Source organism: Pleurodeles waltl, chromosome 3_1 (genome assembly GCF_031143425.1).
Source record: "Pleurodeles waltl isolate 20211129_DDA chromosome 3_1, aPleWal1.hap1.20221129, whole genome shotgun sequence".
Taxonomy (NCBI): Eukaryota; Metazoa; Chordata; class Amphibia; order Caudata; family Salamandridae; genus Pleurodeles; species Pleurodeles waltl.
In genome coordinates this window covers 1,831,534,853-1,831,561,484 of record NC_090440.1, presented here as the reverse complement: position 1 = coordinate 1,831,561,484, position 26,632 = coordinate 1,831,534,853, and the positions used below count along the sequence as shown (strand labels likewise).

Genomic DNA, 26,632 nt, shown 5'->3' with positions numbered 1-26,632 from the left:
TGGTCTGTGTTTGGGGCGTATATGGATCCCAATATAACTGTGCGCCTTGCTAATTTCCCTCTGACGAGTACATATCTACCCTGCGGGTCTATGATCTGTTCGTCCGCCGCGAATGGGGTGCCTGCCCTAATCCAGATGAGCGCGCCCTTGGCATACGCAGAACATCCTGTCGCGTATAATTGTCCTTGCCAGCGCTGGCGTAGTCAGGGGATTTCCTGGTCTATTAGGTGTGTCTCTTGTAGGAACGCCAGTTGAATTGAGTGGCTTTTAAGGTAGGAGTAGATGGCATATCGGCGCTTGGGGGTATGTATACCTCTTACATTCCAGGTAATTGTTGTGTATGTGGCCATGTGTTAAGTGATAGGTCTTTTTTCCGCTTCGCCCATTTATGTCCCCTGTGCTGTGTTATTTTGTTGGTTTTCCGTTCCCGGCTGAAATAAATAAAGATTGTGTGTGGCCATTGGCAAAAACAGAACTTAGTTAATACTATTAGAGCAGTTAAACAACAGGTCACCGCCCAAACATTGCAACAAAGACAAGAACGTACAAGTGCGTGTCTATACATTTTTGAGGCTCCACTAATAGGAGTGTAGGGGTGGGCCGGTTGTGCCAGGAGATGGTGTAGTCTTAGGCCTTGTGGTCCGGCTGTGGCGGATAATTAAGATGATGGGTGGGAGCGCAGGAGGACCCCCCAGTGTGTTCGTTCGTCAAGAGGGAAAACCAGCAATAATATAGATGGGGGGGGGGAGAGGCAGAAGTAGGGAGGCTTTTTCCTCACCTGCGCGTTCGTAGCCCCCTCATGGGTTGGCTTTAGGCATTGGTTGGTTGTGTAGGCTATTTGCTCGCCTATTAGTGCGATTAGTGTGAGTGTCTCGGATTGATTGTTTCTTATAGAGTGATATGACTCTGCTTTGTACAGGAATTTTTAGAAGATTTAATCCGCAGTGGCTGGTGTCACAGAGGGTCCTTCGATAGGGCCTGATTCTGATAGGCGGTCCAGTGTGGGGGGACGGTCACTAGTCATTTGTGAGAGTTCCGTGTCTGATACAGAGCTCGGTGGGGATGTGCCCATCGCTGTCGCGGTGTGTATCGCCTCTCTTCTCTCTCGAATTAGTTGTTCCAGGTCTGGAGCACATTTAGTTGGCCCTGTACGAGTTACGTTTCTTTTCCGGTCTCGTTTGTTCCAGTTACGCTTGGCCTGGGGTGTTCGTTCAGTTCGTTCCGGCGTATCGCCAGTCGAGAGTCCTGTCGACTCAAGCCAGTCCCATGCTGCCTCGGGGGTGGAGAAAAAGTGTGTTTTGTCTTTAGCCACTACTCGAAGTTTAGCTGGGAACAGTAGCAAATAGATTAGGCCCAGTGATCGTAGCTTACGTTTCACAGGTAGATAAGAGGCCCTGTCCCTCTGTACTGCTAAGGTGTAGTCTGGAAACAGCAGTATTTGCATGTCGTCTATTCTGGGTGGCGGCGCAGCTCTTATTGTTCGTAGTATGATGTCTCTGTCCGCATAGTGGAGGAGGCGTATTATGAATGGGCGCGGAGCGCTCCCTGGGGGCCTCATTCGGGACGGGATCCGGTGAGCACGTTCCACTGAGAAAAAAGGAGTGAGCGCTCCATCTGGCATCAATCCTCGCAGCCAAGTCTCCGCGTAAGCCGCCGGCTCTCGACCCTCCACACCCTCCGGCAGATTCACCACTCGTATATTATTCCTTCTGGAATCATAAAACTCTATACCATCATACAAACTGACACCCCCTCCAGCTTCCCTGCGCTAAAGGAAAGGGGGAATCTGCTCTCCATATTCCTTTACTAGATAAGGCATGGCAGTAATAGACGAAGGCTGCTCTATTTTAAATTCCTACTCTAGCTTTATAGAATCCCACTGCTTCTTAAGAAGAGAGGCCGACTGATGTGAGGTGCCGCAAATCTGGGACGGACTTCTTTCACCTAGCCTGGCCTTCCCCCTCAACATAATCTTTCTGAGTGGAAATATTTCATCATTTACAATTAATGCCTGAGATAAAGCTGCACCCTACAATACTGCTGGAGCTACTGGGCTACATATTCACCCTACCCGAAAGAATTTGCCAACTGGCGTCTGTGGCGCATTACCCAAGGCATATCAAATAGGGGTGGGTGGGGCTAGTATCAAGATTTTAAGGTAGGACATCCATTAATGTATGTAATTTTCTCTCCAACAATTGATGGAACAAAATGTCTGGTCATCTGTTAAGGGATGCATGGAATGTTTTGTATCTCTGATAAATCGCCTGAGGATATAACAGCTGCTGTTCTGTGGTTTATTCTTTATTTTTCTTCTCTTCGGCATGCTGTATGTTCTCTGAAAACTGAATAAATACATTTAAATAAATAAAACAGGCATGGAAATAGCTCAGCAAGATAAGTGGCTGAAGTCATCAAGCACAGGAACCTACAACCCCCAACACGTTTTAGAGAACCTCTGGTTTTCAATGTGGTGCTATGTTCTTCTCTTCTTGGTATGAAGTTCTGTATGGAGTTGTTGGCTTAGCAATGGAGCATGGAAGCACTTAGCAACCAAGATTTGACAGGTACAGCCTAAGACAGGTAAGTTGGATTTGTAAATGCAGTTACATTATTTGCATCACAAATAAGCAGATGAGCATTCCCAGAAGCACTCCAGTCTAAAGATTCTTTGCCTCTTATTCTCAAGACACAAGTTTTACTTAGTCTCCAGTTTTAACCCTGGCCATGCAGCACTCTTCTTTACTCCCCTGCTCTCAATATCTTTGCAGTTACATCACACTGGTCGTTCACATGAGCTGTGAGGGCAGTCAATGGAGAGAAGGACCCTAAGCCAAGAGTGAAGGCTGCTGTAAGCCTGCATGTCAGAACTTAGTTGAAGACTATTTCCAGGCAGAGGCACGCTAGACAGACATCAGCAGGGTATCTGGTCTCAGTGGATCCATCTACAATCAGACGGCACAAGCTGGATACAAAAAATAGTGGGTGGGCTGCAGACCGCAAGCTACAGATAGTGGAATTGTTCGACATTCCTCTGTCTCTCTGTGACTGTGAGTTGGTGCAGATGCCCATTCTTACAAGGTAAACACTGGGGCCCATTCTCCCCATAATGGATTATGCAGGGGAAGTTGGCAGCTAGGCAGACGCTATGAGGCCTCCTCAGAGGCTGGAGAAGACCCACCTTTAAATTGGGACTAAAGATACTCTCTCTTGTCAGAAGGGCAGGAGCACAGCATGTTGTGTGTAACATGGGCCTTCCAAGAATAGCAACAACTTATTAGTTCAGTTGCTTTCTTTCTTTGAAGAGTGAACCCAAACACTCTGTTTTACTGCAGGATGCAACAGTTGAAACCACTGTATCTGAAGGCACTGTACCAGAAGGCTCACCCAGGACTGGATCATTGGGGCTGCCCTCCTACATGCCTCGTGGACTGCAGGGATGCTCGTTACTCCCCAGAGGGTTGGGATATATGGCCCCAACAATCTTTTGCCACCGCTGACTGTGACTGACATGGACACTATCATGTGGCATATTCATACGTTCTCGTGCAAAATGGTGAATATACTATGCAATTTTATATTTCTAATAATAAAACTGTTGACCCACAACAAAATTTAGGAGCACCTTTATTGTAGTGCATATCTTCTCATTTTAACCGGTTCTCACAGTAGCCACTGTTCTGTTTTTTGTATATACTGAATGTTACCATTCTTATTTCTTCTGATATTATTTGAATTATAAGATAGCTGAGACCAATAAAACTAGCTTTTCTTCCATATCTTTCACACCTCCATCTGTATACTTACAAATGGTTTATCACAGCAGATAACTGCTTAATATAAGCAAATGACTACTTGGAACCCGGGTCTTGTTCCTTAGACAGGCTTAGAGATCCAGAGAGGTAGGAGTACTTAGGGGAACGTTATGGCCTACAGCTCAGGTGAAGATTTCTTTCCTCAAAATCCTAGAACATGTAATCTATTAGTGCAGTGTTGGAGCCACAGGATTAGACAAGTTGGGATACAAGATCAATTTCCTTTCAGTTTTGATTGGCTGATGAAGCTTTCATCATTTGTACTGGTATTTGATCTGAACTTAGCTTACATTTTTAATTCCTAATGATCATGAATTATTTTTCATTTTCAGGGCTATTTTCTATGGATTAGTCTTAATTCCCTTCATAACAAAGACATCCTAGTTTGTTGCACTATGTACCTTCAGGGTTTACTGCAATGCATCCGTACTAAAACCTGAATTTACTGGGAAACAAAAGCTTAAAAGACACGCTGATCCCATTTTGGAATACAAATAAATGATCTCATTTTGCCAATTCTCACAAAGGGCCACCACCACACTGTTCTACAGCGAGGTACAGATCGCATTAGGGATTTTCTTTTCCACTCATGCCAAATACTTTAGTTCATTTTGTTTTGTACCCAATCATTTTATTTCCGTCGCTACTTTGAATAACATTTGTTATTTGAACTTTATTCACATTTAAGCTGCTATGAAAGTACATTGATTATTTCTGGTAAATGCCTGATTACGTCTGCTACTTCTCTTTCTGTACAGAAGCCTTTTTTTTTATTCCAATCATATTTGTTGAGGTATTCAGGGGAACTGAATATTAGCACATACATAATAGGATCCTGAAATTCAGATTTTTCTTTCTACTTATACATTGAAAGAAAACTTATTTCTAGTCTCAGCAACAGGATTCTCTAGACACAGCAGGATGACAAATTATGAAGCAACAAGACACGTACCCTGTCCAAGATGAGATGGTTTCTGAGAAGTGATGTGGCCACTGCTATCCAAAGTATACTGGGTACTTAATTCGTCAGCAGCAGTCTTGGTTGTGATATAAACCTGAAAAAAATGCATTTAACTTTAAAACTGTTATACATTATCAATTAAAACACACTTGGAAGCTTGTCTCTGTAACTTGCACTACACAAACAAAAAATTACAATGTGGTATGGCATAAACTGTGTGATCCTCAAGAAACGATTTCAACTTCTCCCAGCGAAGCAGTAGACAATTATGAATCCTAAGAGCAGTCAATGTTGCAGAACAGCAAAACATTTCTAAAGAATGAGACAATATTAGGTAGATGACCAATACAAGAAGCAGATCCAAGATAATTGTAACTGAATAATTTACTTTCTTCGAGTGAGGGAGGCTAAAAGGCAGAAAGGGATAATAAGAATCATGACATGAAGGGTGAGGGCCTACCAAGCATATAAAGGTTCTTTATACTTTGCAGAAATTGTCATTAGACACAGAAAGCATGAGGAAGTAAACGAGTGAGGAAGAACTGGCAAATTGGAATGATGTAGTAGGTAGGACATTTACTATTGAACTAAGTAAAACTCTCCACTGGGAAATTAAGAAAAGTTAGGTAGGGCCTTCATACACTTATGATGGTGATTCAAATTATATGCCAGTACTCTGCAAATAATGTATTGTATTTGTGAATGCTATACCCTCTTTATAATAGAGATTAGAAAAAATGAGTTTTTGTACAGGGGCACATTGAGCCTTTAAAGTTTTTAAGTCTGGCTAAAACCAGATTCATGTTGTAGCAAACAATAAAAAAAGAATACAAAGAGAGATGCTTTATTGATAAGCTTCATTACCCAGCTCAGTATTTCATTGGTCAGCAGTTGTCTAAATCGAAGTGCAGTGAAAAGTGGACTTTTCCTTTAGGTCAGTCCCCTTCAAGTATTGCTTTTTAAGAGTACTACTCAAATTTAGGGGTAGCACACAAAACAGCCCCATTCAAACAAAACCCTGTTTCAGTGTCATTCACATTTTGGATTACCACAAAAGACAGTATAGATAGAATAAGGCAATTGGTCAGGTCCCTTCACCCCTTCAGCCACTGCTTTGAAGATTGTTGTCAGTCACATTTTATGAAAATCAAGATACTCAAGCGAAACCACTGACAAAGTATCAGTGTTTGGGAAGAGGAGAGACAATTTTCAATGATACTGTCTCCATGACCAATATCAATTACACAAAAGATGAATTCTACAACCTGTGGACCCAAATGACCGCTACTCCTTGGAGAATCTTCCTTGGTGTTGTTTTTGAAGAATGTCACACCAACGATTAGTGACATTAGATCACTATTAGTGCCCAATCATGAAGCAAGGCACCAAAAGACTAGGTGAGGCTCTTCAACAACAAGTAAGGTCATCTAGGAGTTACCTGCCATTTGCGTTGTAGATACCGCTTTTGTGTACTGATACAATACAAGTCACATTTTATGAACAACCTATAAAACGGCCACTTTCACCCACTGATTTGTTGCAATGTCATTAAAATTTTGGATTAGCCCAGATGACAGCTTTGACAGATTAAGGTTTATGATGAACTCTCCAACTGTAGAGAAAGGATTTACAATGACTCCACAAACCTAAACTGATGTGTCCGTGACTCAAAATGAAGTCAGGTCACAGGCAGTGGCTCAGCACTACATTAAGCTAATACGCCATAGGGAGTGTGGCCAAGACGAGGAAGATGCCGGACGCAGCTTAGCAAGTTCTGCTGGGATGGCACTCTTATCCTCCTTCATCCCCAAGAATAACAGGAGACCTCCCCCCCGTCCTCTGTGGTCTCATTTGCTGATTGCTGAGTTCTAGAGGGAGATGCCTGCCACTTAGAGGGAGTCATCTACCCTCCGCCCCTGTTTTTCCGTGTGCCTAGGGTGGGGGAGAGGCTGACTCCACTCCCTACCAGTACGAGCATTTGTGGACGGTGGGCCTCAGCCACCCCTGGAAGTAGCATGCGGAACACTGGTGTGGCCTAGCAGGGATCGAGCTACATGGCGGAAGGGACTGGACTGGCACACACTTGCCCTGGATCCTTAAACCGGACAAGCAGGAGGATTGATCCCAGACGTCCGGCACCTGCGCTCTAAAGGCACTTCGCCCCCACCCCACTCATGGAAGCGGGTGGCTGCTCGTGCTGCCTAAATTCTTGGGAAAGTGGGCCACCCGGGTGCCGGAGGCGCAAAGATGACAGGGGCTCCAGCAGGGGCCCCCACCCTCCTTAATCCTTTGTGGAGCATCATACAACTGTCACCAAGGTGACAGAGAAGAAGCTGCTGCATGCCCCCCTCCTGGTTACTTGCACCCCATTCATAAAATGGGGAGGTTCAAACCACCCCTACTCTGTGACAGAGAGCCCAGGGACGGAGGAGAGGGCCACACACAACCGGGACAACGGAGAGAGGCTGTAGACAGCAGTCTTGCCACTGGAATGAGACGGGATTGCCCAGATCCTGGTGAAAGGGAACTCCTCAAGGGCTTGTATAGAGGTAAAGATTGATGCAGTGGCAGTGGAGGTTGACCTGCTCCATAAAGATCGAAAGAAGCAGCAGGAAAGGGTGACCCAGGAAGAGACTTCCCCTGGACTTACAGCCCCAAATGGAGGATAGGGACTGGTGTGTGAACTCTCAGCCTGCCTCAAAACACTGGAAAACAGAGCAGAGGATGCAGAGGGCTGGGCCTGTCGCAGTAACATTCATGTGGTGGACACACCTGAGGACACCGAGCAACAGTACGTGATCACCTATTCGGAAGGTTGGCTGCAGAGAGAAGTTGTTCCTGATGGCCTGCCTACTTTCTTTTTCACTTGAGCGAGCTCACCGCGTTCTGGCATGGATGCCGCCACCGGGGGCACCACCATGACCTGTGGTGGCCAAACCTCTGCACTTTTGCAACAGGGGAACCATCCTTCACATAGCCAAATGTGCAGGCCACTAGTCAGTATCTATTTTACCGGACTACACCTTGGATGTGCAGAAACACAGGGCATCATTCCTGGGTGTGAAGAGAAAACTCTGGGATATGGGCTTCATCAATCGCACCAATCATATTTAGGATATGTCCCATTGCATAGAAGTCAGCCTTCACTGTGGCCAAATCCTCCACCTGGGGAAATACAATGTATCTGCATATGTGCTTAATCAGGGCAGACAACACTCTGGTCAGCTCTACTGAGAACATTGGCTGTGACATTCCTGCTGCCAAGCCCACTGTCACTTGGAAAGAACCAGTTGCCAGGAAATGGAGAACTGATAGAACTTGCACAAGAGGGGAGGATCCCAGTGGGGTGACGGATAGCAGATATCAGGTCAGGCTCCAATTGGGCACACAGCTCTGTGATTGTGGCCCTGTCAAGTCTATAGGTGAGGATGATGTGCCTGTCCTCTACATTTGGCAAGTCCACCAGGGGTCTGTACACTGGGTTTGTCTCCATCTCCTATTTATCCGCGGTAGCAATCTAAGGGAAAAAAGAGAGAGGAGTCGGTCACAAACTGAACAATGGGGCTACAACAGTACAATGCATGCTGTCAAACTGTAATGGGTCAGAGAGAATTGTCCTGTATGTCCAAAATTAAACAGTGACGCAGTAATTATCCAGGGCCTGCGCCCCCCCCGAAATGGCGTCCGCCTGTCCTGTGTGGAGGGACAGGTGGAAGTGAGGTAATTCTGCTGACGTTGTGAACCGTTGCAGGAGGCGTTTGGGAACCGCTGTGCAACTGCTCATTGGTTATAATTGAGCCCTATAGGGTACAATGGCCAATGGTGATGCACGCCGGTGGTGACGGTATGCACAGCCAAGAACGTGACCGCAATTTTCTATCATATTCCTCACTTCCTATCTGACCTTCAACAGGAGAGGACCTATACTGCATGTGCTGCTGTGACTGTGTCTGGAACCTACCATGGCCCGTGTGACTGGGGAAAGGGCCCCTGCCTTCACTTCCACGGAGTTGGAGAGACTGGTGGATGGGGTCCTACCCCAATACGGACTGCTGTATGGGCCTCCAGACCAACAGGTGAGTACACTGTGGGCACGATGCATGTGGCATGAATGCATGGAGTGGGGTGTGAAGGCATTGTGTAAGAGGGGTGGGTGGATGTCCCCTGGGCGGCATACAGGTTGTGTGCTGGGCCATGTGTGTGTAAATGGTGATGTGAAGGGGTATAGTGGGCCATAAGTGCAACAGGCGGGATTGTGACTAATACTATTTTCCTGTGTGTATTCCCCTCTGCAGGTCAGCGCCCATCACAAGAATGGGCGTACCATTGCCAAGGAAGTGCGGACCCTGGGGGTCTATGGCAGGAGGAGCACCCACTGTTGGAAACAGTGGGAGGACCTGAGACACTAGGCATGGAAGACGGCGGAGGCTAGGCTGGGGATGGCTTCCCAATGAGGAAGGGGTGCCCGTCAAACCCTGACCCCCCTGATGGCCCGCATACTGGCGGCGGCCTATCCTGAGCTGGATGGGCGCTTGAGGGCATCACAGCAGCCACAAGTGGGTGAGTATGAGTACAGTGCCCATCATTATAACTTATGCATGGTAGGGTGGTATCCTGGTGGGGGATGTGTGTCAGTGGGTACCCTTAGGCCATGCCTGACAATGCAGCATAGGTCCCCTGGTGGCTAGGGTCTAGAAGGGATAACCATGCTACCTATGTCGTAGGCATCCACTACTGGTCAAGGCTGCGTGGGTCCCAGTTGTGATGGATTTGGCGGTGTGTGCCCCTCCCCATGACTTGTTGGCTAGCAATATCACTGGTAGTGCAATGCGTAGGCCTGTACCCTGTGTGTGAGTGTGCGGTGTACGCCAACAGTGGTGTTGGTGCAGCCATTGACCCTGTGTATCCTTTGACTCTCCCCTCACCCCCCTTTTTGTTTTGTCACCGTCCTTAGGTGCATTAGCATCGTCTGGGGGAGGATCAGAGGCACCGGCGATGGAGGGAGCTGCATCCCACAGGACCCAGGAGGTGGAGTTTACTGACGCTGAGGGAACCAGTGGGACAGAGGGCGAGGGAGCACCATGGCAGAGACTTGAGGGGACAGTTCTGACACAGATACCTCATCCGATGGAAGCTCCCTGTTGGTGGTGGCAGACACCTCTGTGACCACCCCAGCTACAGGTACAGCCGCTACCCCCGTACTAGCACCGTTCTCCCAGCAGCCCCTCAGTGAGTTGCCCGTGCCCGCTCACCCAGGAGGGTGGGCATCTCCTTCGCCCCAGGCACCTCAGGCCCTGTCCCAGTTAGCCCTGCTGCCCTGAGTGAGGAGGCTATTGACCGCCTAAAGATCCATCTCTGTTGGGCAGTCAACCATTGTGAATGCCATCCAGTGGCTGGCAGCCCAGAGGCATCAGATTAATGCATTCTTGGAGGGCATTCACACTGGCTTGGCGGCCCAACAGAGATCAATCCAGACTCTTGCCTCCTCTCTGATGGCAGCCATTGTCCCTGTTGCCACCCTCCCGCCTCCAACTTCCTCTTCCCAATCCCATTCCCCTCAACACCAACTTATCCCAAGCACTCAGGCAGACGAGCATGCACACAAGACAACACACAAGAGTGGCACAGGCAAACACAAGCACCACACATCATCCCACAGGCACTCACACAAACACCATCCAGATGCAGACATACCAAAATCCACAATTTCCACTGTCTCCCCCCTCCTCTTCCTCCTCCTCCTCCTCCACCTCGCTCCCAGTTCTGTCTACACTCACACCTGCATGCACTACATCCTCATCCACTACCAGCATCACCACCACACCTAGCAGAACGAACACCTCACTGGCAGACACCGCCACAACATCCATGCACACGTCCCCCATGTCCTTTCCCACTGTGTCTGTGCCCCCTCCTCCCAAAGTACACAAATGCAAGCACTCAGACACCCAACAGCCATCCACCTCACAACAGCATCCAGCCCATGCACCTGCACCCAAAATCAGCAGATAGAAACCTCCTACAACCACTCCCTCTTCCTCCACTCCCAAACCTTCTCCCTCTTCCCACCCCAATGTCCCTAAAAAGCTTTTCATATCCACCATTGACCTCTTCCCTACCTCTCCCCTCCGTCATGCATGTCTGGCCAGGGTGGTAAAAACCCAGCCAAGCACCTCAGCCACCCAGTCCACGGGCCCAGCAGTCACCACACCCACTTGTGGTGGGAAAGGATCCAGGGCACATCTACTGAGGGTGAAGGAGCCTGCACCAGGCAGCCTCAATGGTAAGGAGCCTGCCCCAGCTGCTGCCAGGAAGGACAGAGAGCCTGCCCCAGCTGCTGCCAGGAAGAGCAGGGAGCCTGCCAAAGCTGCTGCCAGGAAGAGCGAGGAGCCTGCCCCAGCTGCTTCCAGGAACAGCAAGGAGCCTGCCCCAGCTGCTTCCAGGAACAGCAAGGAGCCTGCCCCAGCTGCTTCCAGGAACAGCAAGGAGCCTGCCACAGCTGCTGCCAGGAAGACCAAGGAACCAGCACCAGCAGGCAGGAAGGGCAAGGGGCCTGGGGTAGGAACTCTGACGAGCCCCCCCCCCCCCCATCAACCATGGTTGTGCAGCCACACAAGGCTGCAGGGGATGGCCTGGAGCGCCCCCCCACCAGTAGCACCACTTCTACCACTGAGCAGCCGTCACCGTCGGTGGACGGTGTGGAGTCCTGCCTCTAAGGGCTGCTGTGCGGCCTGCACCCTGCAAATTCTGTGGGTATGACACCCACCTGAGAGAGTGTGACCTTGCACTCCCCAGGATCAAGAACACAGGGCACAAAGCCCCCTCCAGAGCCAGTGGGTAGGACATCCAACAACCCCAGACTCCGCAGGATCAAGAGCACAGGGCATGATGACCCCTTCAGAACCAGTGGATAAGACACCCAACAACCCCAGCCTCCCCAAGATCAAGGGCACAGGGCACAATGCCCCCTCCAGAGCATATGGGCAAGTCACCCACTTGAGAGACTGTGGCCTTGCACTCCCCAGGACCAAGCACAGAGAATGTTGCCCCCTCCAGAGCATGTGGGCAAGTCACCCACTTGAGAGACTGTGACCTTGCACTCCCCAGGACCAAGCACAGGGCATGTTGCCCCTCCAGAGCATGTGGGCAAGTCCCCCACTTGAGAGACTTTGGCATTGCACTCCCCAGGTCCAAGCATAGGGCAGGTTGCCCCCTCCAGAACCAGTGGTGTTGTTCCATATCCCTGCTGAGGTGCCCCACCATCCCATGTCCCCCTGAGGTGCCTGCCTATTTACCATCTGATGCCCCTGCAGTGTTCTCTCTGTGTTGATGCAGGTGATAAGTGGGGTCTTGCGAACTGAGGACTGGGCAGTGTCCCTTGAACTGTACAATCGTAAATATCTGTAACACTGGCTAAGTTATTTTTATACTGTGTTGATCTTATTACACTCACTTTAGTACATTCATTTTGTCCTTGCATTATTCAGCTGATTTAGGGGGAATAACTTGTTTTCTTCTGCATCTGGTTGTGTGTATGGTGTTGGGTGTGTGTGTGTGTGTGTGTGTGTTGTGCGTGTGTGTGCGTCACTCTCTTTTTCCTTCCCCCCTCCCTTGTGTGCTAGGTGTCTGTACTCACCGTCATCGCCTTCGCCGCCGTTGGTGTTCGTGGTGGAGCAGCACGTAGAAGATCATGGGGAAGACATGCAGGTCGGACTCCATGGCGGCGTGGTTGTTCCCTGTGTCTCCAGTGATGAGTTCTTTCACTTCTGAGATCTGTTTCCGCCAGGCTTTTGATGTCATTGGTACCGCCCTGGAAAAGGTGGCTGATTGGCATGTCTTAATATGGTGGGCGGAACATTGACTTCCGCCTTGCTGTAAGGCGGCTACCGCAGTGGTGGCTGTTGTTTCCGCCCTGGCAGTCGGTATGGTAAAGTGGCTGTCTATCTGAGATCTTTCGCCATGGTCATAATTTGGCGGTAATTACCGCTAGCCTATTGAAGGTATTACCGCCACTTTTGCACCAACCGCCAGGGTTGTAACGAGTACCATAATCACTATATATAAATATATTGTCCATGGTTGAAGTAGTGTATTTTCTTTGTTTGTTTCTATGATCATTACTATTCTACTGCTCTGAGTATCTTCAGAAGTGTACTTGTGTTGCTGCATTTGACATAAATGCTTTCTAGAATTCTCCTCTCCAGCTTGTTTAAATATATAAGAAGGAAGCTTGACAACCGGAGTTAGACAGAACTCATTTCCGGGAGGGGACGCCTTGCTCAGATCCCATTGTGGGTAGTTCTCTCTTTTCGCAGTTGTTTGGGTTCACGACTTGAAGCTGGCAAAGAGATGATGTCACTGTCAAGCCCCATGGTGATGCATTTTTAATTCTTATTTTTAGCTTTGAGTTGTGCAAGAATATATAATCACTATATATAGATTATATTATTCATGGTTGAAGTAGTGCATTTTCTTTATTTGTTTCTATGATCATTATTATTCTACTGCTGTGATTATTTTCAGAAGTGTACTAGTGTTGCTGCATTTGCCATAAATGCTTTCCCTGTACGAACCTTGCGAAGTGCCTTAATAAATTCATTACTCAGACTGCATTGTTGGCATTCGTTTCATTTTGTCTACTCTCAGTCTGAAGGATAGCAAAACACGCAGACACCACACTTCTCTTGTTGAGGGGGCCATGGAGAGGACCAGCAGAGAGATCTGTGACCCAATAGGAGGGTGTTAGAAATTGGGTTTTTGGTTGGCAGTCAGGTTACCCCCTGTCCAAGCAAGAACCCTCACTCTAGTCAGGGTAAGTCACACACAATCCAAATTATCCTGTGCCCACCCTCTGGTAGCTTGGCACTGAGCAGTCAGGCTTAACTTAGAAGGCAATGTGTAAAGTATTTGTGCAATAAATCATACAATAACACAATATAGCACCACAAAAATACACCACACAGTGTTTAGAAAAATATATAATATTTATCTGGGTATTTGCAGGTCCAAACGATAAAAGATGCAATAAAAAATTGTAGAGATATCACTGTAAAGTGATATGAAGTGTCTTAAGTCTTTAAAAAGCAAACAAAGTCTCTTTCAAGCACAAAGTACCTGGTTTGGAGTGGAAAATCTCTGCAAAGGGCCGCAGAGGAGGAGATGCGTGGAAAAATGGTGTGTGCGTCAGTTTCGCCCCTTCACACACGGACTTGCATCGTTATTTTTCACGTGGGGAGACGTGCGTCACTCTCTGGGAAGAAAAATGGTGTGTGCGTCGGTTTCGCCCCTTCACACACGGACTTGCGTCTTTATTTTTCACTCGGGGAAGACGTGCGTCGTTTTCTGGGTCGCGGGATTACCAGATGTCCTGGGGTCTGTGCGTGGAATCCTAGGCTTGTTATCCGGCTGCGCGTCGTTCCGGTGGGCTGTGCGTGGAATTTTCTTCTTCACGGCAGGCGTCGAACAGCGTCTTTCCGGATCGGCGTGCAGTGAATTTTTCACCGCAGAGCAAGCCGTGCGTCGAATTTTTCGGCGCACAAGGAGTCCAGTTGAAAGAAATAAGTCTTTTTGGTCCTGAGACTTTAGGGAACAGGAGGCAAGCTCTATCCAAGCCCTTGGAGAGCACTTCTGCAGCAAGACAAGAGTTCAGCAAGGCCACAGGCCAACAGCAAGGCAGTAGTCCTTTGTAGAAAGCAGTCAGGTGAGTCCTTTGAGCAGCCAGGCAGTTCTTCTTGGCAGGATGCAGGTTCTGGTTCAGGTTTCTTCTCCAGCAAGTGGCTGAGGTGGTAGGGCAGAAAATGTGCCTTTTTGAAGTGGGGGAGACTTCAAAGAGTGGCTAAGAAGTGCACCAGGTCCCCTTTCAGTTCAATCCTGTCTGCCAGGGTCCCAGTAGGGGGTGTGGCAGTCCTTTGTGTGAGGGCAGGCCCTCCACCCTTCCAGCCCAGGAAGACCCATTCAAAATGCAGATGTATGCAAGTGAGGCTGAGTGCTTTGGGGTGTGTCTGAGTGAATGCACAAGGAGCGGTCAACTAAACCTAGCCAGACGTGGATTGTAAGGCACAGAAAGATTTAAGTGCAGAGAAATGCTCACTTTCTAAAAGTGGCATTTCTAAAATAGTAATATTAAATCCAACTTCACCAGTCAGCAGGATTTTGTATTACTATTCTGGCCATACTAAATAGGACCTTCCTTCTCCTTTCAGATCAGCAGCTACCACTTCAACAATGTATGAGGGCAGCCCCAATGTTAGCCTATGAAGGGAGCAGGTCTCAGAGTAGTGTAAAAAGGAATTTTGGAGTTTTACACTACCAGGACATATAAACTACACAGGTACATGTCCTGCCTTTAACCCACACAGCACCCTGCTCTAGGGGTTACCTAGGGCACACATTAGGGGTGACATATGTAGAAAAAGGGGAGTTTTAGGCTTGGCAAGTACTTTTAAATGCTGAGTCGTAGTGGCAGTGAAACTGCACACACAGGCCTTGCAATGGCAGGCCTGAGACAAGGTTAAGGTGGAACTTAAGTGGGTGGCACAACCAGTGCTGCAGGCCCACTAGTAGCATTTAATCTATAGGCCCTGGGCACATATAGTGCACTCTACGAGGGTCTTACAAGTAAATCAAATAGCCAATCCTGGATAAACCAATCAACAGTACAATTTACACAGAGAGCATGTGCACTTTAGCACTGGTTAGCAGTGGTAAAGTGCCCAGAGTTCAAAAGCCAACAACAACAGGTCAGAAAAAAATAGAAGGAAGGAGGCAAAACGTTTGGGGATGACCTTGTAAAAAGGCCAGGTCCAACAGAGGGCATGTGGCGCCACGTGGTCGCTCGAGAAGGACAGGGGCGAACGTGACAGTGCATCACAGCGGCCCCTGATTTATTAACTCCTACACAGCATAGCTGTAGCCACTTTCTGGCCACATAAGGAGGCTGTGTGGGCGGAAGCCAGAATCTGCCATCCCCCAACTTAACGGGCACCAAGCTGTGGAGGTGTTGGTGGCCCCAGCACAACCAACGGCCAGAACCACACTAGACCTCCTCGTGGCTTAGGCCACTTCACGAAGCAGGGGTGAGATTGTTCTCCGCAATGAGTTGAACCCCCCCCCCCCCCAATCAGGAACTCTAGTACCAGTAAAACGTGCAAAAGGTCAGGGCAGCCATGCTAAACTCCTCGCAAACATCCAATGACTCTGGAGCCTCCCCCTGGGCCGAGATAAATGGAGATAAAGGGCTAATTGTTGACAAGGGTGACACAGATAAGGGTGATGCACAGCTACTGTGCTGAGACGGGCCCAGCATGCACGTAGGGGAGAGCGGCTTGGTTTGAGATGGATCACTGCATGACAGGAGTATCTGCTGTGGTCCCAATTACACCTAGACATTACCCACAGTGCCGAAAGTGAAGCAGAAGGGAGTCAGAACAGGTAAGGGACTGTCACCGCCCCACATGAGCAAAGCTGGTATGTTCCTGACACAGTAATTAAATTCTGTGGAATGCATGCTGCAAGATAATAGCTCAAAATGTACAGAGCTCCTCATGGCAGTGCAGAACCTGAAAACTTCACTGGAACCGAAGTTGGATGCCCTAACAATAGATATAAATACCCTTCGGAAGAAACATAAGAATCTTGAAACAAAAGTGACTGCTCATGGAACTACCATATTAGCATTGCAGCCCAGCGTGACTGTTGAATTGGCTCAGACTGAATCTTTGCAGCGTGAGAGTGAGTTGTTGAGACACACAGCAGATGATGCGGGAGGCCGATTGTGCTGCAACACCATCAGAATGGTGGGTCTAACAGAAAGAGTCGAAGGACTGAGTATGGACCTGTACTCTGTCTGACAACCGCTTTCTTCTTGGTGGACAACAGATTTCTTCTTGGTGGAGCGTGCAGACTGGGTACCGGCCAGGCCCCCTCCGCACGGGGAATCCCCAAGGACAGTGGTGCTGGGGGCTTATTCAACTTCCATGACAGGGACAACATACTGCAAATCGCTAGAACCAAGGCCCCATGGCAGGTCGAGAATAAGAGTCATGATTTTTCCTAATTATACAGTAGATGAGTAGAGACAGAGGAAATCCTATTATTTTTCTGTTAAACAAAGTCTCCAACATCTTAGGCTCAATTATGCACTAATATTCCCAGCAAAACTAGAGGTGTTTGAGGGAGACAAGCCACTCCTTTTTCTTTCCTTAAAGGAGGCTTGGGATAGGCTGGAGGCTTTTGGACCATGGAGAAGTGGAATGGCTCTGAGAGCAGGAGAGGAACAGGCACTCTGCCACCGCATACTCCGAGGCTCCCTTCCAAAGAGCAGGCAGCACAAGAAAAAGCACAAATGGCTGCTGACGTGGAGAGTTCTAGGATACTCGACGCTGGGACTGGGAACTCTGATTCACATGCACCAGACTCACAGGATGGATCCCTCCCGGAGGGGATCCCAGAGAACATACAGGGAGGCCCACAGATTTCCCCAATGATGACATACATATACCAATGGTTCCTTTCCCTTGATGTGTGAGACAATATTGGTTAGTGCATTAGAGTGGTGGGATAGAGTCCTAATGGCCTACAACAGTGGGATGGGGGAAACTTAGTCAAGGAATTGTACTGGGGAATGAAAGACAATGAAATATTTTATTGATATGAGACACCCCTCAACATCCAGGGGGACATTTTGATGGACACCAACTTGTCTACTCTTATTGGCTGTCTCTAGCACCTATGTGCAACGAACTGGGGAGGGAAGTTCCGCCAAAATGTTTTGTATGGTTCATCATGTTGTTTGTTGCATGGGGGCGCCCACCTCTTTCTTACCACTCTACTATAGACCTATTTACAGATATACACACAAACTCACTATGGCAGCACAGGAGTATAGTCCATTCACATGGAATGTGAGAGGCATGGGCACATATGTGAAGAATTACAGGATTCAGCATATCTGAAAAGGCATCACCTATGCTTTGCATGCCTCCAGGAGACACACTTAATGGCATGGATTATAAGGTATTTGGCAAATTGCTTGCCAATTGACTGATCACACTAGTCGATAAGTTGGTGCACCCTGAACAAAACAGTTTTATATCAGGTCGCAATACCCTCCTTAACTTGGGTAAGATGTTCCACATCATGGACTGGGCAAGGCACACAAACACCGATGGATGGGTCGCCTCCCTGGATATTGAAATGGCATTTTAGATGCTGGGGCGGCCATTTCTCATGGCGGCACTGAGGCAAATTTTCATGGGACTGAACATTCTAAAGTGGGTATCACTTCTATATGCAATGCTGGTGGCACAGGTGTGCGCAGGGGTGAGGGGTGATATTGAACCCTATTCTGACTGTTAATGGAACAATACAGGGATACCTGCTGTCCTCCATTATCTTTGCTATAGCGATGGAACCACTGATGTGCCTGCTGAAAGAGCACGTGCCACAGTGGGGCCTAATGGTAAAGGGGCTCCCACATGACACATCACTTTATGCCAATAATGCGTTAATATATCTTCATGCTGACCGGAGGGTGCTCCAGGAGGTAATGACGTATTGAACAATTTAACAAGAATATCCAGGCTACGCATTAATTGGGACAAATCGTGTTTATTTCCTTTGACCCCGCTGACAGACACCCTACCCAGAGCAGGGCTACAATGGGAGTTTGACAATATCAAATATTTAGGGGTTCAAGTTTATCAAGTGTAGGCCGACTTGGTGGATGGTAATCTAGACAGGGCTGTGGCCTCGATTTGCAGTTTGCTTCACTTCTGGATAAGACTGATATTGTCACCAATAGGCAGGGTGGCCATTTTAAAAGTGCAGATACTCCCTAGTCTCCTCTATTATTTCACAGCCATCCGGTGGTCCTGCAAAAGCCCCTCTCCAGGGAGTTACAACAAGTACTGATGGAGCTAGTGTTGGGGGACTGCAGGTGCCAGTCACACTTAGTAAGCTTTATGACTTATCAGATGAGGGTGGACCGGGGGATCCTTATTATAAACTGTGTTGTGCTGTAGCACAGCTAAAATGGCTGATGCTTTGGCTGCCTCAGGGCCCATCACTGGAATACCTATGGGTGGTGGATGAACTGGTGGGTGACCCCTCCTTTATCCGTTATTTGATGTCAATCTGTCTGGAGCTGTGGACAGTGTATTAATGTGCGTGGTAACTCGGCCTTGGAGCACGTATGTTCATGGGGTGTTCCCTATGCTCCAAGCCTCACCATTTGGGCAATGCCCAAATGCACTACCCTTCATACGTCATTACAGGCAGGGGACTGGACAGAACCGAGGAATCAGACATGGGCTGATGTGATGTCGTATGGTGGTCCGTGAACCTTTGAGAACTTAGTGAATTAATGTGGTCAGGGACCAGGGTAATTTATGCTGTATTCTGCCCTGAAGGGTTTGATATATGCAACGTAGGGCACTGACCACAGTGTGCCCACCAAGCAACCCCGTTGAAGGAGCTTGTGACTGCCATGGGGGGCATTGGAGGGCCATTACCTGCCTTTATGCAGAGCTGCAGTGACACTACAGATTAGAGAGTGGTGGAGCTCTGCACTAGCTACTGACATATCGGACAAGTTGTGGGGCTGATGTCTACAATCTGTTCGGTAGGTGTTGCGGAATGCTTGATTCCGACTTGTCAAGTTTAGTTACCTCCACCACACTTACCTGGCCTGGTAGAGAATTAGGAAAATATACCAAGAGGTGGTGAGTGCTTGTCCCAGGTGAAGGACGGTCAATATGGATTTTCTACACATGATTTGGCCGTGCTCAGTGATATTCCAGTTCTGGATGTAGGCGACACGGAGTGTATCAGGAGTGACTGATTGTCACCTCCCACTGAATCCCCTCAAGTGTTTGTTGGACACAAGACCCGCTACCAGAAAAGCAAGGGGGGTTATACATTTCCAGAGCATGGCCCTGTTCTTGGCAAAAAGATGTATAGCCATGGCTTGGAAATTGGATGTGGCCCCGCCTGTGACTGGTTGGTGGGCTGAGGTGGAAAAGTGGGCTGACGCAGAGTTGGCTGTTCCACTGAGGAGGAGGGGGACCCAGTGGCGCACTGAGACACTTTCCTGGCAAAGTTGGACCTGAAGTCAGACGAATGACCTCATGAATTTAGTTTTGGCCCTCTAGCGGATGTAAGGGCAGGGAGAGGAACTCAGATACTCTCTGCAAGTACCTGACAACATTATGTCCTGAAGACTGCTACATCCGCTGAGGACTACCTTCCTACCTGAAGCGAGTAAGGTTACTAATGTAGAGAGCACTCCTGTGAGAGATCAGATGGAGTACCGAGACCTGAGGTGGTGGGGGGGGAGCAGAAGCCACATGCACCTTGTTTATTCCAATTTTGTTGTGTATTTAATGTGGTTATGGTTCCTGTTCTTTGCTTCTTCCTGTAAGGCATCATGTTATATCAAATGCCAGATCAACAGATATCCCCTGAGGAGGTACCGTACATGCTGAAAGGGGGACCTTTAAATAGCACATTGTGAGGACTCCATAAATCTACATGCCCACTCACTATGTCCACTCAGATTTTATCAGGGCAAGCTACATTCAAGGTATATTCGCCCTTTCTGGTGAGCTGACAACCAGACAAACAGCAGGTTTTTCTGTTCACTTACAAAGTGAAGCAGCATAAATATGCCTTTAAATCTTGTTTTTATCTTTTCACATTTATTATGTGTTCAGAGACAGAGGTCAAAATTTAGGGCCGGATTACAACTTTGGAGGAGGTGTTAATCCGTCCCAAAAGTGACGGTAAAGTGACGGATATACCACCAGCCGTATTACGAGTCCATTATATCCTATGTTTACATCTACATCTACAATTACTTTTCTTTCCGTGACTGCAAAGTTCAAGGATTTTGAAATGAGAGGTTGTAGAATGTCATGTTTTATACTAACGAATGTAAATAGCTAAAAAGTGGACTTTACAAACATTTCAAAATAAATTTTAGTAGTTATGATAGCCTTGTTTTGTAATTCTGTGTAATGAAAACAGATCAGATCACTTTACTTGGTGATTTGCAAATGATATATATTTTTGCTGAAACCCAATTTCCACAGATTATTGTTTATACACCATATAGTTTTATACTGTGATTGTTTTTGGCTATTTCAATGGAAAATGGGCGGTCTCTAAATGACAGTGCTCTACCGCCTCATGCTCAAGTAATTTATTCATTAAAAGTAAGTCTTTTATGATGAACTGAGAAACATTCCTGCCCTGATGGCAATGATATTAGTGAACTAAGAGCAGCGCCACTAGAATTATGAAATTGTGTGGCTGCCACAATTTCACATAATTATAGATTTGCCACATAATGCACCATCTGCTGCATAATCTGCAGAATTCAACAAAAACAATTTAGTTTTTGAGGTCAAACGGTTCAAAAGTTACTTAAAATGCAACAACATGCGTTACTGCGTAGCGGAAGGCCCTTTGCAAAGCTGGAGTGGTCCCCTTTCTGTTGCTTAATGGTATATTTTGATGTTAAACTGGCCCTAATAAGATGAAACCAAGGCCGAGAGTGGTACCAAGTTTAAAAATAGTGAAATAATGGAGTAATACGATTACAAATTGTGTCGCTTTAGGCCACATAATTTAGCCTTTTCTTGCTGCATAATTTGCTCAATCCTGAGACATAATTAGGCCCTCTCCCGCCGTATAATTACAGTTGCCCTGACTAAGAGGTAAATCAGGGGTCAGGTTCTTATGAGCAAGCATTTAGTCAGGTAAATCAAACCAAATAGTGTTTTTTCGACTGCAGGAATGCTGAACTTACATATTGAAAGATAGTCTCATATGTTAGAATGAAGAAAAAGGTGGCTCTGCAAAATAAAATATTTGACTAGGATGACATAATGTGACTAGTTTATGGGTCAACAAGTACATTACAGTTAGGTCAAGTGGATTTTTCAAGTTGACCTGCTGGTCTAGTAACAGTTTTTATGATTTTTCGAGACCTGAATGTGGTTGTGTTCTGGGCACAATATGACTACTTATTGCTTCCCTACTGCCTACGGCCGATAGTCATGTGCAGGTAAAGTGGACTTTGTAATAGTAAGAGATCACTCAGTAATAACAGACATCCGGAACCCGGTTGGTGGCGGTGTTTTCCTACTACTACAAGGCCCTGTACGGGTGGTTATGTGATGCGGGAGCGGCTCAGCTGGCATTCTTTCAGGCAGAAACACATTTGGCTGTCCTCACTCCAGAGAATAGGCAACAAATGGAAGGCCCCATTATGGAGGGTGAAATAATCCATTCAATTCAAGTTACTTACCTTCGGTAACGCTTTTTCTGGTGGATACAGTAGCTACCTGTGGATTCCTCACCTTATGAATTCTCCCAATGCACCAGCATCCAACTGAAGTTTTTTCCTAGCTCTTCACGTCTGCGAGGACGTCACAACTGCACAGCTCCGTACGTGACTCTGTCTGACATCATCGGAGCCATAAGAAGTCCTCGCCGGTGTGCTGATGTCAGTTTCACCATTTTTTACTGTGCCTTCGAGGCGAACAAGTGAATACCGATATCACAAGCACAACATGAGACAACTCAACAAATATATATATATATATATATATTTATATTAAAATAACTGTTTATACAAATAAATATATAACATCAAATATATATATAAAAAAATACATACTATCCATAACATTAATTGAACTCTTTTTATGACCAGACAGGAAACGTAGAGGCGGGAGGGACTGTGAGGAATTCAGAGGCAGCTACTGTATCCACCAGAAAAAGCGTTACCAAAAGGTAAGTAACTTGTTCTTCTGATGAATACAACTACCTGTGGATTGCTCACCTTATGAATAGAATTCCAAACTAGTCCCGCACTCGGAGGTGGGAGCCCGACAGGACAAACCAAGAAGTCCTGCAAATCAGAAAGGGCAAAATGGCCATCCCTCCTCACTTCCCAGTCTAAACAATAATGCTTCACAAAAGTGTAGAGGGAAGCCCAAGTTCAGCAACGATACACCTCAAGCCAAAGCCGAAGTGGCAAACTTATCCTGGTGGAATGGGCCCTAGTGCCATTAAGGAGAACCTTCTTTGCTAGTGAACAACAAATCTTTATGCAAAGAATGACCCACCTTGAAAGAGTCCTGTTGTGGATAACTTTGCCCTTCATATTGCCCACATATCCAATGAAGAGAAGCTCAGGGCCCTTCCCGGATCCAAGCGGTGCAGTCTTTCCTCCTCCTTTGATGGATGGGGAGGAGGGTAAAAGCACAAGAGCGTTATAGATTGTCCCAGATGGAATGGAGTCACTACCTCAGAAAGGAAAGCCGCCCGGGTATTCAGCACCACCTTGTCAGCATGAAAGGTAGTAAAAGGAGGTTTCACACTACCAGCCTGAAACTCACTCACACGTCTAGCTGACATGATGGCTGTTAGAAAAACTGTCTTTAAAATTAAAAACCTCAACGGGCAAGTATGCATAGGCTCAAACGGTGAACCCATCAAAAAAGTCAGAACTAAATTCAAATCCCACTGAGGCATTACAAACGGAGCGGGAGGAAACTTGTTAGTTAACCCTTTAAGGAACCCAAGAACTATAGAGGACTTAAGTAAGAAAGGCTGATCAGGAAGGCAAAGAAAACCCAACAGCGCTGATAAATAGCCTTTCACTGTCGCACCTGCGCAACCCTTCTGTGCCAAGAAAAGTGCAAAAAGCAAAAAATTAGATAAATGGGCCTTTAAGGGATCAATTTGTCTCTCTCCACCCCAAATAAATTTTGCCCACGTAACGGCAAAGACAGTCTTTGTGGAGTGTCGCCTGGACGATAAGATAACATCCACCACTTCTGGAGGGACAGAAAAAGAACTCAGATTGGCCCATTCAATCTCCAGGCATGTAGGTGCAGGCTCTGGAGGTGGGGGTGTAGAACCTGCCCCTGCAAATGCGAGAGGTCTACCCTGTGAGGGAGACAGAGTGGAGGGCATAGTGAGATTTGAAGGAGGTCTGTGTACCACATCCTTCTTGGCCTATCTTGGGCTATTAATATGATTAATATGAGCCTGATCTTGGTGAATCTTCCTCAGAACTCGAGGAATCAAGGGTATGGGAGAAACGCATAATGCAGTTCGTCGCACCAGAACAGCTGAAACGCGTCCCCTAACGCCCCCTGCACCGGATACTGGAGGCTGCAGAGCGACGGGCATTATGCGTGCTTAGGAGTGGCAAACAGGTCTATCTGAGGAGCTCCCCACATCTGGAAGACGTGAAGAACCAAATCTGGATGGAGATGCCACTTGTGATCGGTCGAGAAGTGCCGACTAAGACTGGCTGCACATAAGTTGAGAACTCTGGCCAGATGGTTTGCTACTATGCAAATCCGATGGTCCTGAACCAAAGGGCCACAGCCGCAGAGCCTCTATGCAGAGAAGGTACGACCCTACTCCCCACTGTTTGTTGATGTACCACATCGCGGTAGTGTTGTCTGTCAAGACTTGTACTGACAGACCGCAAAAGAACGGGAAGAAGGCCTTCAGAGCCAGACGTATTGCTGGCAGTTCTAACAGACTGATGTGAAACAACAGTTCTACTAGAGACCAAAGGCCTTTGATCGCCAGAACCCCCAGATGAGCTCCCCACACTAGAGTGGAGGCATCTGTTATGACCGTGGGCACTGGAGGTGGAAGACAAAACGGCCTTTCTTGAAAGAGGTTGCCATCCATAATCAACCATTGCAGATCCACCGCAGTGTCTCTGGAGATCGTAGTTAACTCCTTCAGATCCCCTTGATGTTGAAACCACTGCTTGCGGATGCACCACTGGAGAGCCCTCATGTGCCAACGTGCATGAGTGACCAACGGAATGCAGGAAGCGAACAGACCGAGCAGACGTAGGACCTTGAGGACTGGAACATCCGTTCCCATTTAAAACATTGGAATAATCACCTGAATGTCCTGAGTCCTCTGTGGAGGAGGGTAGGCCTGATTCAATGTCATGTCCAGTACTGCACCTATGAACAGAAGGCGCTGAGAGGGCTCCAGGTGAGACTTGGGCACATTTGCCATAAAGACCAACTTGAACAACAACTGGTTTGTCAACAGCAAATAATGCAGCACGAGCTCTGGGGACCCCGCTTTGATCAGCCAATCGTCCAGGTAAGGAAATACAGATATTCCCTTCCTTCTGAGGTCCACTGCAACCACTGCCATCACCTTCGTGAAGACTCGAGGTGCGGAAGTAAGACCAAAAGGAAGGACCGCAAACTGGTAGTGTTGCGACCCTACCATGAACCAGAGATACTTCCTGTGCGACTTCAGAATAGGGATATGAAAATAAGCACCCTGTAAGTTGATAGACACCATCCAGTCTTCCTTGTTCAACGCAAGAAGCACCTGTGATAGGGTCAGAATTTAGAAATTCTCTTTGAGCAACTAATTCAAAATCCTCAGATCCAGGACAGGCCTCAAACGACCATCCTTCTTGGGAATCAGGAAATACCTTGATAAAACATCCCTGACCCTTTTCCTGCTCCAGAACCAACTCCGCTGCACCTTTTAACAAAGGGCATGCACTGCCTACTGAAGCAACAGGAGATGCTCTTCCGTGTAAAATGAATGACGGGGAGGGAAGGGGGGAGGAAACTCCCAAAAATGAAGGCCTTAACCTTTTCCCACTATGCTCAGCACCAAAGTCTGATGTAATTAACTCCCACTCATGGAGAAAATGTAACAGCCTTCCCTCTAAGTGAAAGGAGTGAAAACTAGGGCTGCTTTCCTGGTTGGACTCCCCCAGAAGATGAGGATGAAGTGGAAGACTGCTGTGTGGCTCCTCGCATCCTAACTCTCCCACGGTCCCTAGAGAACCTGTAGAGAGGGTTGGCAGGCTGCTGCACATTGGATTGTAGCTTTCCACAAAAGGACAACCCACGGCCAAGCCCTATGAATCTCTGGAAAGATCTGAAGGGTGCAGAAGATGAAGCCTGAAGACCCAAAGATTTTGCAGTAAAAATGTAAAATGTAAATTAGCACTTGTATAGCGCACTACTCACCCGTTAGGGTCTCAAGGCGCTGTACTCATACCGCTATGGAACCCCTCCTGGCTTTTTCCCTGTGAGGCGTCCACTCCTGAGCACCCCCAGGGTGAAGCCAGGCATCCAAGCGCTGTTGGGGCCGTTGTGGAGATTAAGCAAGCTATTGCCCAGAGTTGCAGAGTGGGACCCATGAATTAGATTAGGCACCAAGGCGAGAATTATCTGGTCAAGGGGAATTGAGCCCAAGACCTGCCGAAGCAGGCCCAAGACCTGCCGAAGCAGTAGCCCTGCTATCTTTGAATCTTTCAAAGGCTGAGTCCGCCTTAGCCCCAAACAGTCTCACACCATCAAAAGGGAGGTCCATCAACGTAGCATGAACATCAGAGGAAAAACCAGAACCTCTGAGCCAAGCATGCCTCCTAGTCACAACAGAAGTGCCCATGGCCCTAGCAACTGAGTCTGCAGTGTCCAGATCTGATTGAATGACCTGCTTTGCTGCCACTTGACTGCCTGCAACAGTTCACTAGAGCACCCCTGCACATCCTGTGGCAGTTTTGGAATGACTGCTTTTGCTGTATCCATTAAGGCATAGATATATCTCCCCATCACACATGTAGCATTCAGAGATTTTAAGGCCATGCTGCCTGAGGAGAAGCACTTCTTAGCAGACTGCTCCTTACGTTTTGACTCCCCATCAGATGGTGTCGTAGGGAACAATCCTGGAGCCTTCCGCAGAGAACAAGAAGCTTGCACCACCAAGCTCTCATGTGTTGGATAATGGGACAGGAACTGCAGTTCACCTGGAGCAACCCTGTACCTTCTGGCTACAG

At 47.5% G+C, this 26,632-nt stretch overlaps 1 protein-coding gene across 3 annotated transcripts in view; it reads right to left on the bottom strand.

Annotated features, from left to right (window-relative positions):
• Positions 1-26,632, bottom strand: part of PMS1 (PMS1 homolog 1, mismatch repair system component) — a 668,051-nt gene that overhangs the window by 600,759 nt on the left and 40,660 nt on the right. For all 3 annotated transcript variants that reach the window (XM_069225897.1, XM_069225898.1, XM_069225899.1), the window contains exon 4: positions 4,768-4,870. In XM_069225897.1, coding sequence (XP_069081998.1) covers positions 4,768-4,870 — 103 coding nt within the window. The remainder of the gene's footprint in view (positions 1-4,767; positions 4,871-26,632) is intronic.